This window comes from Lissotriton helveticus, chromosome 1_2 (assembly GCF_964261635.1).
Source record: "Lissotriton helveticus chromosome 1_2, aLisHel1.1, whole genome shotgun sequence".
NCBI classification, from domain to species: domain Eukaryota; kingdom Metazoa; phylum Chordata; class Amphibia; order Caudata; family Salamandridae; genus Lissotriton; species Lissotriton helveticus.
The window spans coordinates 189,237,397-189,254,043 of NC_136058.1; the positions used below are offsets into that span (position 1 = coordinate 189,237,397).

Here is a 16,647-nt window from a genome sequence, read left to right on the forward strand (position 1 = left end):
GCCATTGGCAGAGTAAGATATATTATTCAAGGATGCCTATACAATTCCCTGCCCATGTAACTAGAAACTGTGGATTTCTTAGATTCTTCGCTGACCCTTTCTGAGTTATAAAGTGCGTAGAATGCTTTTTTCAAGTCATTCTTATGGAATGAATCGGCTCTGATTGGGTCTAAGAAGAGGCTACCTTTATCAATACTACGTAGACTCTGGTAGACCCCTGAGAGATTAATTTTTAATAGGTTTTAATATTGTTTAAATGATAATTGATTACGTTCATATGTAATTCAACTATTGTTTAGATTATATGTGTGATTTGCATTTGTAGGGGTAAAAGATGGGAAGTTAATTAAATGTAATTAGTTTATTCTTAGTTAATTAGTAATATTAATTGTTTAATTGATTCTTAAATATGTAAATTATTTCATTATTTTTTTTAAATGTATATATTAGGGAGTCAATTCCGATTCCGGAAATGATTCCGTACGACAATTCGTATTTGTAGCCATTTCCGTATGAATCGTACAAATCCGTCCGAATCACGTAGTACGATCCGTAGGTAAAAAATCTGTCTGAATCATTGCGAACCGTACGAAAAACAAGGTTAAATCCATACGATATAGAGCCGCACAGTGAACAGCACGATTTGTAAACATGCTGTATGACTCGCCAAGTACGATCCAGACTGGGGACCGAGAACGTGATTCGTACGGAAAGCGGCGAATGAGCAATTCATACGGAGAACCACATATTCACATACGCACCGTACCCCCTGTGATCATGGGGGTACGCACCGTACCCCTATGCTCTGTACCCCTACGCACCGTACCCCTACGTACAGTACACCTGCACAACGTACACCTACGCTCCGTACACCCAAGCACCGTACCCCTACGCTCCGTAGCCCGACGCACCGTACCCCTGCGATCATGGGGTGCACTCGCGTACCCGGGGGGGTCCGTTTCGCACGCGGTTCGAGTTGAAATATGCTTTTACGGATGTTTTAAAGTCCCGTAGAAAAAGAGTCGTACGGAGTATCGTCCTGACGAATCGTACTTGCTGGTTCGTAAAAAGCTGCTTTGATCCGTACAGACGTCTCGTACTGCGTGTTGCAAATGCAATTCGTATGGATACTTCAGTCGTATGGTGTTTCGGACAATTCGTACGGGGATCTGCGTTGGGTTCGGATCGTACTTGCTCGTACTTACGGAGACGTTGCAGGTGTACGATTCATAAGGGAAAAAAACGCTCCGTACGCCGATTCGTAGGGGATTTTACCGAATCGGAATCGGACCCTAGGTGTGGGTTGTTTGTTTGGTATGGATAAAGGGTGGAAAGGTAATTTAATGAAACTTTTTATTAGTAGTTAATTAGTATTAATATTTTAATGGATATTTAATTATGTAAAATGTGTAAATATTATACGAATAAATATATAGATGTGTGGTGTGTAGCTTGTAGAGATGTAGGATAGAAAGTTATGTAAGTAATAACAAAATTGAAAAGAATACCTTTTTAATTGTAATTTATTATTACATGTCTTAATTGTGTTATGCTTTTTAATTATACATAATATTGTATTCATTAGTTGGTATTATTTTGACAATAGATTTTGGTATTTTGATAACAATAATATTTTTATTGATTTATAATATATATTCAACATTGTAATAAATATGTAATTTGTTCATTTAAAAAATATAGCTTTGTCATATTTAAATATTTTTATTTGTTGTCATTTACTATAGTTTTGAAATTATTTATTTAGATTGAAGTGAAATAGTCTGTTTCAAATGCCTCATAGAGTGCAGTGGCTGTGGTGAATCGTACTCCTTCGCAATCCAACACTTTCCCTACTGTAACACTGACTGGAGTGGAAATAGTTAATTTTACCCATCTACAATCCAACAGTTTCCCTCCTATTGTAGTGACTGGAGATGAAATAGTACATTTTACCTCTCTGCAATAAAACACTTTCCCTACTGTTATATTGAATGGCGTGGCTATAGTAAATTTTACCCCTCATCAATTCAACACTTTCCCAACAGTTGTAATGACTGGAGTGAGAATAGTAAATTGTACCCTCGAAAATTCAACATGTTCCCTACATTTGCATTGACTGGAGTGGGAATAGTAAATGTTACCCCTTCGCAATCCAACACTTTTAATACTTTTGTATTGACTGGAGTGGGAATAGTAAATTATACACCTCTAAAGTCCACAACTTTCCCTACTGTTATTTTGAATGGAAGTAACCACTTATTAGCTACCAGTACAAGTTTTTGTGGATCCCGTTCTCTCATATCCAGGTGGTAGTGCCTAAGTGATTGACTACTTCTAATTGAGTTGCTCAGTGGTCATTAACCAATTAAGGGGCTTAACATTCTGGGTCTCCATTGATCCTACTCCGTCATTCTAATCATGCAAATATGACATGGATCTACGTTTCAAATTGTAGTGTAGTTCCTATATTCCCAATAGGCTCTGCGCATTGGAATAATATATCCTGTAGGTTAGACATAGGACTGAGGTCGAATAGGTCTCTACCGAATATACTAGACTTAATTGTGTGTGCCAGCTAGCTCAGAGGTCACTAGAAACTTTCTTGAATACACAAGAAGGGATTAGTTTCTGACTACCGCATAAACATGACAACTTTGTTTCCCAAGAATAAGAAATGTATCTCTAGAGTCGCGGAAATAATAGATAGGTATTTTACTCAGTAAATCATGCATGCTTCGTTTCACCTGAGGTGCAGAGAAATAGAGAGACGGGCGTTTTCAATAAAAGGTTATTTATTGAACAGTCTTCTTTCTCAAGCAGAGAAAATGAACTGCTACAATAGTAATACTGGTTGTAAAGTACAATGCGTACAGTACGATGAGTATTATAAAATAATACTGTAAAAGCATGATATGGTTCCTAAGCCAAAAAATACATAAAATACATACATTAATAAATAAAGACTAAAAGTACTCAGCTGGTGCTTCTAAAATACGCCTACCCTGGTGTACCTAACCTAGGTCTAGTACAAGGGAAGAATTAGGTGAGGTGTAGCTTAGTTTCAGTATTCTTTTGCCAAGAATCTAATCCAATAATTCTCTAAGGGTCTAATCAGCTCCGTACCTTGGTTTTAGAATGAAGGAGGTCTGGTATCTCTCTCTCAAGACTCGATTTCCCAACAACCTTCAAAGGTAGGTTGGAAACACTGGAGCTGGATTTCTCGGCAAGAGAAAAGACAGCGTCTCTCTCAGTGCGTCTGCTGGAGGGTCGGCTTCCTTCGGCACTTGCTTCGGCGAGCTTTGTCGTGTTGGTAGATAGTCGAACTGCTCCATACCACTGTGTGTTTGCTTAGGCAAGTGTTGGCATATTTATACCTTGAAGGTGCCGAGTTTGACTTAATATTGTACATAATAACGTCATCAAAGACTTAGTTCTCTGAAAACTCCATGAGTTCTTGGATAAATCAATATTCATGCAGGGGGAAGTCCCTGACTGCTGAAGGCGGGTTTTTCCAAGAAATGGTTGTAGATTTTCGGAACTAGTGGAAGTAGCCAAGCCGTATTAGGACTGCGTGAACTATGTCTTAATATGGTTATGATTTCTATGCCTATATAAGGATACAATACTTTGTACCTATATAAGGGCATGAATTGGGAAAATTACACTAGGGTCCTAAAGCGCTATACAACAAAATGAAGTACCATCAGCTCTCCTTTCTCTCAGAACATCTAAAGGTACTATGCTGGGTTCATCCCAAACTGTCTATTCTGAGCTTTCTTCATTCACTTAAAGTGAATTTGATCAGCCACAAGCATTCTTTCAATTACTTCTGTCTCTTCTGTAGGTAAGCGACTCCTTAAATCAGCAGCTTCAGACACATCATTCAAGGCCTGCACTCTCAAAGCTCACAAGCCATTCCAAAATATCCTTCCTTTCCACAGACATGCTGGAAATGGTCCTTTTTGCAAGGTTACCCCAAACGTTTTGCTTTCCTCCTCCTCTGTTTTTGACTTTATTTTTGCTTGCTTTAGGACTCTGAGCACTTGCTGACCAGTACTAAATTGCTTGTGCTCTTATCTAAAATGTGATGACGAATGGTTCATCTATAAAGTGGTATTTACAGGCCCTTGGTATGTAAATACCAAGGGCCTGTAAAGGAAATGCTTCTAGTGGGCCAGCAGCACTGATTGTGCCACCTACAGAAGAAGCCTATCAAACCTGACTAAGGCCTGCCTCTGCAGGGCCAAGGGTGCAGTTTACTGCCACCTCAACTTGGCATTTCTAACTAAGTGCCAACCTAGGGGTGCAGTTTCTGCAACCTCGCCTTGGCATTTTTAACTAAATGCCAACCTATAAACTACCCTTTTATTACATATCAGACACCCCTAAGGTAGGCCCTCGGTAGCCCTAAGGGAAGGGGGCTGTTTAAGTGAAAGGTAGGACATGTACCTTTTTGTTTTACATGTCCTGGTCCACCCAAGTTTATTTTGACTACTGTGAGGCCTGCTCCTCTCGTAGGTTAACAATAGGAATTGATGAAATACCCTTTTCATGTGTAATTTCTGATTGCAGAGGAGTAGCTGCTTTATGTTTTCTATCACTAGATCGGTAATGACAAATCCTCTTTAGTGGTAAAGTTGGATCTGGTATTACTAATCAAGAAATGCCACTTTAAGAAAGCGTACATTACTCTGCTTTTAACTCTCTAGCGTGCCTTATAGCCTGTCTCCAGTAAGTGTCTGGGGTGGGTGAGAGGTGCATTCCCTCTAGATAGCCACAAGTACAGGACACTCAGCTGTATTCATCTGCATATACGCTGGTCTTTCTGGGCAAGAGGGAGAGGAGGAGCTGACACATATACCTCAATAGGTAGTGGAGTGTCCTCATACAAAACACTGATTTACCTGTGACGGGTCCTCAAGCATAGTTATATATAGGAAATGTGGATTCGGAAATAGCAAGTGTAAGTTACTAAAAAAGATCAAGTTGGACTCAAGACTAAAGACTTTTTATTCTGCAAATCTACCGGTCTCACTAAAAAGCAATTGATGCCACAGGTGAAAGTAATGATCTCTTGTAGCTTGTTTAATATGAGGTCAACATATTTCTTGACTTATCTTGTCAATAACTGATTTATGTCAATTCTTCAAGACCAAATGGAAGTATGATTGATAAATGCATCTACACAGTGCTTGGCCCCAGAAATGTAGTTGCCATAGTCTAAACAGCAAGATAAAAAATGGTTAATTACCATAAGCCTTTGGCTTTCCAGTTTACCGCCTAATGAGGATGACCTGATTCGGTTTGTGTGTGCTTTTTCTTGATGGTGTCTGGAGAGGCACGCTGAACTGCAGAGAGTTTGCTCATGTGGAATTCATGCAGTGACCTACTTCATCTGTGACACCTTTGGAAAAAATATCTCCACCAAACAGCCCCCTAGATGGTACCCATCAAGCGTTGCAGTGCCTGCTCCAGCTCGACGAGGAGCAAAGGCTCTATGATGAAGCACGACACTCTTTTAGAGTTTGTGAGGGCTCTAATTCCATAAAGGAAACACTCCAATGGTTCCAAGAACAACTTAACCTGTTAGGACTCTTTTACATACTACCTGCTCTAATCCACACAGGAACTGCATACCAATCAGATTACTATAGGAGGATCTGCCACTTTGCTGTCTTCTCTGCTGTGTTGGCCTGCTGCCTGCTGCCTCTAACCTGGGCGATGAGAAGGACTGGACCTGTTCTCCACAACCTTTTTCAACCTAGGTACCTCCAGGAGCTTGTTCGCTTTCCCCCTGTTAGGAAATTTCAGTGACATCAAGATGTCTTTCCAGCAAACGACCGCTGCTACGCTCTGCTAATCCAGAGTTTGACTCTGCCTGACTTGCCCTCAATCAGTCCTCGGCCTTCACAAAGTGTCAGCTTCTGCCTTTTGGGCATCCACCTGCATTAGCATGGTGCACCGATCAAAAACCACCATGTCTGCCTGCTCAAATGCAGATTATCGTGCTTTTGACTTCGCAGAAGATGAAGTGTCCAATGCCAGTCCAGCTCGACCCAGCGCTCTCTGCACGCATCAAAGAAAGATGGTCGTCTGTTCACAGTGACTACATTTACTACATCATGTCCAGCAAATGGAGACTCCAGCAACGTGTGTCCCAATCCTGATTCTGATGGCACTGCTCCAATCCAATATACTTATTCCCTCTGGAATCTGGTACAATGTAATGCTCACCTAGAAATTGGGTGCCATTGGCAGCAAAGCCTCCCCATTTTCTTCCTGGGGGCTTCTGCGGAGTGCTCTGGGAGATTTCACAAAAGATTTCAAGTCTTTCAGTAGTTAAAAAAAGATCATGTGCATTAACAGGTATGTAAACCACAGGTATGCGTTTTACCTATGCTCATAAGGTAGATTTACTGAATTTTTCTCCCTCAGAGATTCGAAAAAAGTCTGGAAAACCTACCTGCCGTTGGTTCCAATCTGATGGTTCACTACGACTATCTTCTTGAGTGCGCTCATTCTGTTGGAAAAAAATGAAATTAAAATTTAGTGGCCTGCCCAAGCAAGAGGATACCAAAGGTAGACACATTTGCAATTAACAGATGTTTCTGCAGTGTCTATTTTCAAGTAAAGTACACAACCATAGGACAAACATTGTATCTTCCACCCAACAAACTGTGATTATTTTCATTTCTCCCCTGAGGCGGATAGCCGGGGGATCTCCTCTCACTCTCTTGTGCTTGCTAGACGCTGCTGACTAATAGCGCGTTTTATTTTAGAACTTGTAAATATTTTACTTGTACAATTTTAAATATACTGCCCATCCTCGGCGCGAGATTAGCGTCGCACCGAGGCTACAACACAGGCTCCCCCTGTCTCGGCGTGTCTGAATTAACGCGCCGACAACACCACTCGACCCACCTTAGCGGCCATCTTGAGGGAGGTAAGGGTTGCGGGCTAGTGGTTCGAGCCCTCCCGCCCTCCCAGACTACTTAAGAGGAAGCCACCTGCTTTTGTGCAAAACTGTGATTATTTTCATTTCTCCCCTGAGGCGGATAGCCGGGGGATCTCCTCTCACTCTCTTGTGCTTGCTAGACGCTGCTGACTAATAGCGCGTTTTATTTTAGAACTTGTAAATATTTTACTTGTACAATTTTAAATATACTGCCCAACCTCGGCGCGAGATTAGCGTCGCACCGAGGCTACAACACAGGCTCCCCCTGTCTCGGCGCGTCTGAATTAACGCGCCGACAACACCACTCGACCCACCTTAGCGGCCATCTTGAGGGAGGTAAGGGTTGCAGGCTAGTGGTTCGAGCCCTCCCGCCCTCCCAGACTACTTAAGAGGAAGCCACATGCTTTTGTGCAAAACTGTGATTATTTTCATTTCTCCCCTGAGGCGGATAGCCGGGGGATCTCCTCTCACTCTCTTGTGCTTGCTAGACGCTGCTGACTAATAGCGCGTTTTATTTTAGAACTTGTAAATATTTTACTTGTACAATTTTAAATATACTGCCCAACCTCGGCGCGAGATTAGCGTCGCACCGAGGCTACAACACAGGCTCCCCCTGTCTCGGCGCGTCTGAATTAACGCGCCGACAACACCACTCGACCCACCTTAGCGGCCATCTTGAGGGAGGTAAGGGTTGCGGGCTAGTGGTTCGAGCCCTCCCACCCTCCTCCTCCAGTACTATGTATAAAATCACCAGACTATCCCGTCCGCGCAGCGGGCGGGCGCAGCGGGCGCTGCGCCTTCCGCGCCGGGACCGGGCCCAGGGCCATGACCCCTGGCCAATTTCCACAGACCCATACTCAAAACAGCCTACTGGCACTACGGCCGCCACCTAACATATGCTACACAAGATTAGACCCTTTTCTGGCCCCAATGGACCTTACCACACAATGCTCTTACTGTAACTGCAGAATACCTATACAACTGCCTCCGGCCAACACTCTCCAAGTAATGGACCCAAAAGAGGAGGTTACCACGGTTGCTCTGATCAATGCCCGCTCACTTGGTAAGCATAGACAAGAGATTGCAGATCTCATAACGGACACCAGACTCGACATTCTGTTCATCACAGAAACTTGGATGGATGAGTCATCTGAGCCAGACCTGGCCATTGCAGTACCTGACGGATACAACGTATACCGTCAGGATAGAGGCAGGAGAAAAAAAGGAGGAGGACTGGCAATTATAGCCAGAGAACAGTTCCCGGCCAGAACAAACTTAATTCCATCTACCTCCTGTGAAGCGATGCAGTTCGACATTAAGCTATCAGCCCTTTTTAACTTCAAAGGAATACTGATATATCGCCCCCCTGGACCGAAGGCTGGATTCCTGGCCAATATCAATACTATAATGGAATCAGTCGTCACTGAAAGCTCGCTTACGGTCCTAGGCGACCTAAACTTTCATTTGGACAAAGATAATCAAACTGACACAGCTATGTTAATCTCTGACATGGAAATACTGGGCTTAAAGCAATTAGTCACCTCCCCTACCCACTCGGCAGGCCATATTTTGGATGCCATATTTTCTAACGTTGAAGGTTTCCAAACAACCAACATCCTCCCCATGCCATGGACAGACCACCATGCTATACTTGCCAAGCTCACCACTAACACCCTTCCCAATAAAATTTCAGTTCCAACATCTCAAAAATCGTTCAAAGACTGGAAAAATATAAATCAGGATGACCTCAGAACAAGACTGGACCAAAGTTGCCCAATCATATCCGGTGAACCCAACTCTGCATTACAACAATTTCAGTCCTGGTTGGGTCAGGCAGCAAATCAGCTAGCCCCGACTAAAGTAATTTCTAGAAATAGAGCCAAACCCACTGCCCCGTGGTATACTAAAGAATTGAGGGCACAAAAACAAATGAATAGGAACAAAGAAAGACTATGAAGGAACACTTACGACACAGCCAGTAAAATATGTTATAAAGAGTCACTGGCACTTTATAAAGGTATGATCACAAAGGCAAAAAAAGCTTTTTATTCGGATCAAATTTATAAAGCAAAAAACTCAAGCAGACGACTGTACCAAATTACTAAACTCCTGTCAGGTAACACCCCAGATCTCACTCCTCCCCCATCACAAGCACTATGTGACTCCCTGGCCACCTATTTTTACATCAAGGTTCATGAGATCTACCAAACTTTTTCCGCTAAACCACCTCCAGGGACAGGCAGTTCCTTCATGCCTCGTATGGCAAACATGTTCTCAAGCTTTCAAACAGTAACAAAAGACCACATAAGAACAATTGTGTCAACAATAAAAACAGGTTCGGCTCTGGATCCTTGTCCTTTCTCAATTCTCCCGCCTGTAATGGACTCTATTATTCCAGCACTTACCCAAGTCTGCAACTCAATTCTGCTTTGAGGTATATATCCAGACCCGCTAAAAAACACTTTATTAAAACCCCTACTAAAAAAACCTTCCCTTGATAAACAAGAGCTGAAAAACTATAGGCCCATTGTGAGTCTCCCCTTCGTGGCCAAAGTAGTTGAAAAGGCCATGAACGCCCAGCTATCCGAATATATCGAAAAACATCATCTTTTGGATGACACGCAATTCGGTTTTCGGAAATACCATGGGACGGAAACAGCCTTGATAAAGGCTGCTGATGACATCAGGGCAATTAGGGATCAAGGGGGAACAGCGATCCTGGTAATGCTGGACCTGTCCGCAGCCTTCGACACGGTCGACCACACCATCTTGGTCGACCGTGTCGAAAAGATCGGCCTTTGTCACTCTGCCAAAGACCTGCTTGCATCTTTTCTAGCCAACAGAACGCAAGCGGTCACTTTAGGGCCTTTTCAATCGACACCACAATCGTCACCATGTGGAGTTCCTCAAGGCTCATCCCTTAGTCCGACACATTTTAACATCTATGTGTCGGACCTTGCTAATGTCATCAAAGCACATGGGATGAGCCTAACCTCCTATGCTGACGATACTCAATTGGTGTTAGCTATCAAAGGCGATGGACCTCAAGTAGCAAAGAAATTCAATGAAGGACTGCTAGACATAGGAGAATGGATGGCCAGTAACTGTTTAAGACTGAACTCAGATAAAACTGAGGTGATCATCTTTGGACCCCTTCTCCCAAGCTGGCCATCAAGCTGGTGGCCAGAAACTTTTGGCACCCCCCCGAATCCAACAGCCAAGGTTAGGAACCTGGGCATCATCTTCGACGATGGATTAAATTTTATGGACCACGCAAAAAAAACAGCATCCACAGCTCATTTTAAATTGAAGATGATTAGGAAGATTCGCCCTTTTCTCCCGGAAACAGCCATTAAAACCTTGGTTAGCTCGCTAGTCCTATCTACTTTGGACTACTGCAACGGATTATTCTTAATGCACAATCCAGAGTCATAAGGAAACTACAATCCATTCAAAATGCGGCAGCTCGCCTACTCTCGAGGAAAACAAAGTTTGAACCCACATCAAAAATCATAAAGGAATATCACTGGCTCACAATCCGGAACAGAATACATTTTAAATCCTTATGCATAGTTTATAAGGCTCTGAATGATCAAGGTCCATATTTCCTGAAAGAGCAACTCCAATACTATAAACCAAGCAGATTGCTCCGATCAGCCACCCTCAATCAGCTAATTGTTCCACGGGCCAGAACAGTTTCCTGGGGCGATCGCCGCTTCCTGGTGGCTGCCCCGAAATTGTGGAATACTCTTCCCCAATATATCAGGCAAAGCTCTTCCCTCTTTCAGTTTCGTAAATACCTAAAAACTTGGCCCTTTGATCAATGACCTCCCACCATGGTCTCTAGCTTTCCCAGTGATAAATAAGTGCAGTTCAGCGCCAAGACGCCTACGGGTATTTGTTGCGCTTTAGAAATGTCAAAAATAAATAAATAAAAATAAAAAAATAAATAAATCTCAAAGGACTTGTGCTACAAGTGTCTACAGGATTTCCCCAACCTGTAATATAACTGCCAAGAAAAGAAATGAGCTAGGGACCTGAATGAAAATAAAAATAGGGCCACATACATGTAGAAAACAGCTGTTGTTTCTCGAATCTTTAACACTATATATAAAGAAGTGCAAAGAATGAATAGGAAAGTGAGTGTTTACACTACAGCTGTAATATGTGTCATGCCCAAACTTAAATTATCATCAGCCTAAACTAGCTTGACAGTTTTTAATAACGATCATGATCAAGCACGTGCCATTGACTAAAAATGTTTGCCACGGTTTCTTAAGTTCTGAGTGTGATGCTGGTGGTCCTCCAGTCTGGCATTTCAAAGTCCCATTGTTGCAGTAATGAGACTGGCTGACAGGTAGTCAGCAGTTCCGACTGCCTAATTAGGATCCAGCCACTGTGGAGGCGGTCAGAAACATGCCTTTTGGCAGTGAGGCTTCTGCTGCAGCCCAGAAATGTGCCACAGCACAAGCCCCAGTGCCAAAAGGCATGCTTTTAAACATCCTTGCACCCTCTGACCGGCACCTCAAGGGGCTTGGATGTTTGTGGAGCCACTTGTGTTGCTGCCCTGGCCTCATAGCGGATGCTGCGGAGCGACGGGGGCCCTGCTAGGGTCCCCCAAATTCTGTTTCTGACAGTCTCTCAATGGCAGTCGGACCGCCATTAAAAGGCCGTCGGAAAGGGCCATTGTAATCCCTACGGCAGTGCCTGAGCAGGCCTCGCCCTCAATGTATGGATTACATTCTGAGCGCAGGGCAGATGGGCTTCTTGAGCCCGTCAGAAGCGCAGAGGTCGGTTCCTCACACATGCAGTCAAATCGACCACATTGTTGCGGCGGTCTAACCGCTGCTTCAGATGTCGGTGTGACCGACACCGTTGTGCCGTCGGTGTCAGTCCCACTGACATCATAATGAACCACTTTGTTTGAAAATCACTCCCAAAAATTAAACATGCACCTTTTTATACAAATGTCCCACTTATTGAATCAATCTAATCATTTTGTAATTTCAATCACATAATGTAGGAGGCTGGCTTAGTATATGGTGCACACTTAAAGGAGTGATGCCCCTTGCACTAATCTACGCAAACCTTACAGTGATTTTGGTGGTCTTTGATAACCTTAGGCTCTCAAAGTGGTAACTTATCTTGCAGGAGTGTAAAGCAGATTGTTTTACCGCATGTAATCAATAGCGTAGATTAGATCAAAAAGACCCATCCAGTGTTTATGAAAAAAAAACCTTTTTACTGCACAACACAATTACTATCACATTGATATATGACCTAGCCAGATATATCAAAAATACAATTTAAAATACTTCAAAGAAAACAGGTAAGTAGCACAAATATTCACTGGTCTCAAGGGGGAGACCAAACTAAGTTGCCTGCACCAGGGAAAACAGATGCATAGGTGTGAAGTGACATTGGAACCTCCCGCAGACGACAATGGAAGACTTGAAAAAAAAGGCCTCTGGAGAATCCTCAGAAGATGTCTGGTGAAATCCAAGGTTGGATTCTTGTAGAGGACAACCTGCAAGCAGAGGGGACAGAGTTTATGCCACGCGGAGGTGACCAGGAGGCACGGAAGAAAAATGCCCACCCTTGGCTGGGAGCCTGGAGTATTGACTCTGGGGTTTGTTGGGGGTGTCCTGCTCATTCAGGGGCACCCTCACCCCTATAAGCAAGCACCCTGCCTTCAGGACTGAAAGGCTTACCTTAGGGGTGACTTATAGGTTTTGAGTATAGTGTCCTCAGGTGTAAGAAATCTTACATCTGTCATGGAAGGTCCAAGCACAACCTCACACAGGCTGCATTAGCAGGCCTGTAGTCTGAGTTTAAAAGGACTCACATAGGTGGCACAATACATGATGCAGCCCATGGGAGACCCCTGGTGTACATATGCCCTCGGTACCTTAGCACCAGAAGGGTACACCTTTTAAATTTACTGTAATAGTTTTTGGTTATTTTTAGTACCCTTGAGGGTTGTGGGGTTTATAGGGGAAAAGGGTAGGGAGTTAGTTAATTGAAAATAATGTATACAGTTTTTAAATTCATATTATTATTTAATTGGTAACTATTTATGTTAATTAGATAATTAATCTGTTTAAGTTAAAGTTTATGGGTAGGTTGTGGGTTTTACACGAGAATAGGGTGGGAAGTAAATTATTATTAGTAATTAATAAAGATTTTATCATTACTATCAATAATTTATTTGATAATGATGTACGTTAATTGTATAATTCATATTTTTTATTTTTAAGTTTTTGGTGCAGGTTGTGAGTTCTGTAGGGATTTAGGGTAGGAAGTAAATGAAATATAATTAATTTATTAGTGTTTTATATTATTAATTATTTAAATGATTATTTATATAGATAGTTTACTTTTTTTAAGTTTGAGGTGCGAGTTCTGTGTTCTGTAGGGGTACAGGCTGGGAAGTTAATAGCTATGGTTTATTAATAATACATTTTTTATTATTTAATTGATAAATATTTAAGATTAATTGTATATTTGCTTTAAAGTAAAATTTCATGTACGAGTTGTGGGTTTTGTATGGTATAGAGTGTGAAGTGAATTAATTATAATTGTTTAAAAATTATTTCTTATGATCAATAATTATTTAATATACAATTAATTAGGTAAATTGTGTAATATATATTTGGGGGATTTTGTGGTTTTTCTATGTGTATTGGATGTATAGGAAATTATAATAAATAATAATCAATGGTAATTTTTAATATGTTTTCATATTGTTTAAATGATAATTGATTATGTACATATGTAATTCAACTATTGTTTAGATTATTTGTGTGATTTGCATTTGTAGGGGTAAAGGATGGGAAGTTAATTAAATATAATTAGTTTATTCTTAGTTGATTAGCAATATTAATTGTTTCATTGATTCTTAAATATGTAAATTATTTCATTTTTTTTAATGTATATATTAGGTGTGGGTTGTTTGTTTGGTATGGATAAAGGATGGAAAGGTAATTAAATTAAACATTTTATTATTAGTTATTAGTATTAATAGTTTAATGGATATTCAATTATGCAAAATGTGTAAATATTATACGAATAAATATATAGATGTGTGGTGTGTAGCTTGTAGAGGTGTAGGATATAAAGTTATGTAAGTAATAAAACTGAAAAGAATACCTTTTTAATTGTAATTTATTATTATATGTCTTAATTGTGTTATGCTTTTTAATTATACATAATATTGTATTTATTAGTTGTTATTATTTTGACAATAGATTTTGCAATTTTGATAAAAATAATATTTTTATTGATTCATAATATATATTCAACATTGTAATAAATATGTAATTTGTTAAATTAAAAAATATAGTTTTGTTATATTTAAGTATGTTTATTTGTTGTTATTTACTATAGTTTTGAAATTATTTATTTCAATTGAAGTGAAATAGTCTGTTTTAAATGCCTCATAGAGTGCAGTGGCTGTGGTGAATTTTACTCCTCCACAATCCAACACTTTCCCTACTGTTACACTGACTGTGGTGGAAATAGTACATTTTACCCATCGGCAATCCAACAGTTTCCCTCCTATTGTAGTGACTGGAGTTGAAATAGTTAATTTTACCTCTCTGCAATAAAGCACTTTCCCTACTGTTATATTGAATGGCATGGCTGTAGTAAATTTTACCCCTCATGAATTCAACACTTTTCCCACAGTTGTACTGACTGGAGTGGGTATAGTAAATTGTACCCTCCAAAATACAACATTTTCCCTACATTTGCATTGACTGGAGTGGGAATAGTAAATTTTACCCCTTCGCAATCCAACACTTTTAATACTGTTGTATTCTCTGGAGTGGGAATAGTACATTTTACACTTCCAAAGTCCACGACTTTCTCTACTGTTATTGTGAATGGAAGTAACCACTTATTAGCTACCAGTACAAGTTTTTGTGGATCCCGTTCTCTCATATCCAGGTGGTAGTGCCTAAGGGATTGACTACTTCTACTTGAGTTGCTCAGTGGTCATTACCTAATTAAAGGACTTAACATTTTGGCCCTCCATTGCTCCTACTCCGTCATTTTATTCATGCAAATATGACATGGATCTAGGTTTCAAATGAAGTACCATCAGCTCTCCTTTCTCTCAGAACATCTGAAGGTACTACGCTGGGTTCATCCCAAACTGTCTATTCTGAGCTTTCTTCATTCACTCAAAGTGAATTTGATCAGCCACAAGCATTCTTTCAATTACTGCTGTCTTTTCTGTAGGTAAGCGACTTAATAAATCAGCAGCTTCAGACACATCATTCAAGGCCTGCACTCTCAAAGCTCACAAGCCATTCCAAAATATCCTTCCTTTCTAGAGACATGCTGGAAATTGTCCTTTTTTGCATTGTTACCCCAAACTTTGCTTTCCTCCTCCTCTGTTTTTGACTTTGTTTTGGCTTGCTTTAGGACTCTGAACACTTGCTGACCAGTACTAAAGTACGTGTGCTCTTATCTAAAATGTGATGACAAATAGTTTATCCATAAAGTGGTATACCACATACCCAGGGACTGTCAAGGAAAGCTTCTAGTGGGCCTGCAACACTGATTGTGTCCCCCCACAGTAGTAGCCTTTCAAACCTGACTAAGGCCTGCCTCTGCAGGGCCTAGGGTGCAGTTTACTGCCACCTCGACTTGGCATTTCTAACTAAGTGCCAATATAGGGGTGCAGTTTACTCCCACCTCGACTTGGCATTTTTAACTAAGTGCTAACCCATAAACGACCCTTTTATTACATATCAGACACCCTTAAGGTAGGCCCTAGGTAGCCCTAAGGGAAGGGGGCTGTGTAAGTGAAAGGTTGGACATGTACCTTTTTGTTTTACATGTCCTGGTCCACCCACGTTTGTTTTGACTACTGTGAGGCCTGCTCCTCTCGTAGGTTAACAATAGGATTTCCTTAAATACCCTTTTCATGTGTAATTCCTTATTGCTTATCCTTATTATCCTTATTATAGCTTTATGTTTTATATCACTGGATTGGTAATGACAAATCCTATTCAGTGGTAAAGTTGGATTTGGTATTACTAATCTAAAAATGCCACTTTTAAAAAGCAATAAAAGTAAAATGTGAGACAGCAGTCTTAGACAGAGTGTGCACTCCTTCTAAGACTTTTTAGTCCTAGATTAGTTGCTTCACTTTTAGAAAGCTGATTTCTCTGCTTTTAGTTCTCAGGTGTTCTTTTTTAGCCAGTCTCCAATACATGTCTAGGGTTGGGTGAGAGCTACACTTTGTGCATTCCCTCTAGATAGGCACACGTACTGGGCACTCAGCTGCATTCATCTGCATACAGACAGGTCTACCTGGGCAACAGGAAGAGGAGGAGCTGATACATACACCTCAATAGGTAGTGCCCTGTCCTCACACAAAACACTGATTTACCCCCCACACAAATAGGCTGGCATACAGAGTTGGGTTAAAAGAAGTCTTGTGAACCATAAAGGCTTTGTAGTCATATCCCAAGGACACATTTGGGGATAAGTATTGGGTTTATGACCCTCTCTCCCTAGTTCACTTTGGGGTGCTAAGAAGAGTCTGTCAAGAAGAGGAGCTGTGCTACAGGAGGAACTGACAATTGCTAACTGCTTTTCTGTGTTAGCCTGCAGATTGCTGGGGAAGAGGATTGTCAATTATAACAAAGGGGGGACAGAGAGTGCATTAAGGTCCAACATAC

General features: G+C 41.1%; 1 protein-coding gene across 46 annotated transcripts in view; it reads right to left on the reverse strand.

The window, feature by feature from the left end:
- Positions 1-16,647, reverse strand: part of LOC144799531 (uncharacterized) — a 5,513,712-nt gene that overhangs the window by 3,395,595 nt on the left and 2,101,470 nt on the right. For 42 of the 46 annotated variants that reach the window (XR_013603860.1, XR_013603862.1, XR_013603865.1 and 39 more), the window contains one exon: positions 6,464-6,520. The exons of the other annotated variants lie outside the window; for them this stretch is intronic. Coding sequence is in view for 39 of the 42 variants with exons in the window: in XM_078671256.1 (XP_078527382.1) it covers positions 6,464-6,520 (57 nt within the window). In the remaining 3 variants the exon portion in view is untranslated. The remainder of the gene's footprint in view (positions 1-6,463; positions 6,521-16,647) is intronic. 46 annotated transcript variants of the gene reach the window in all.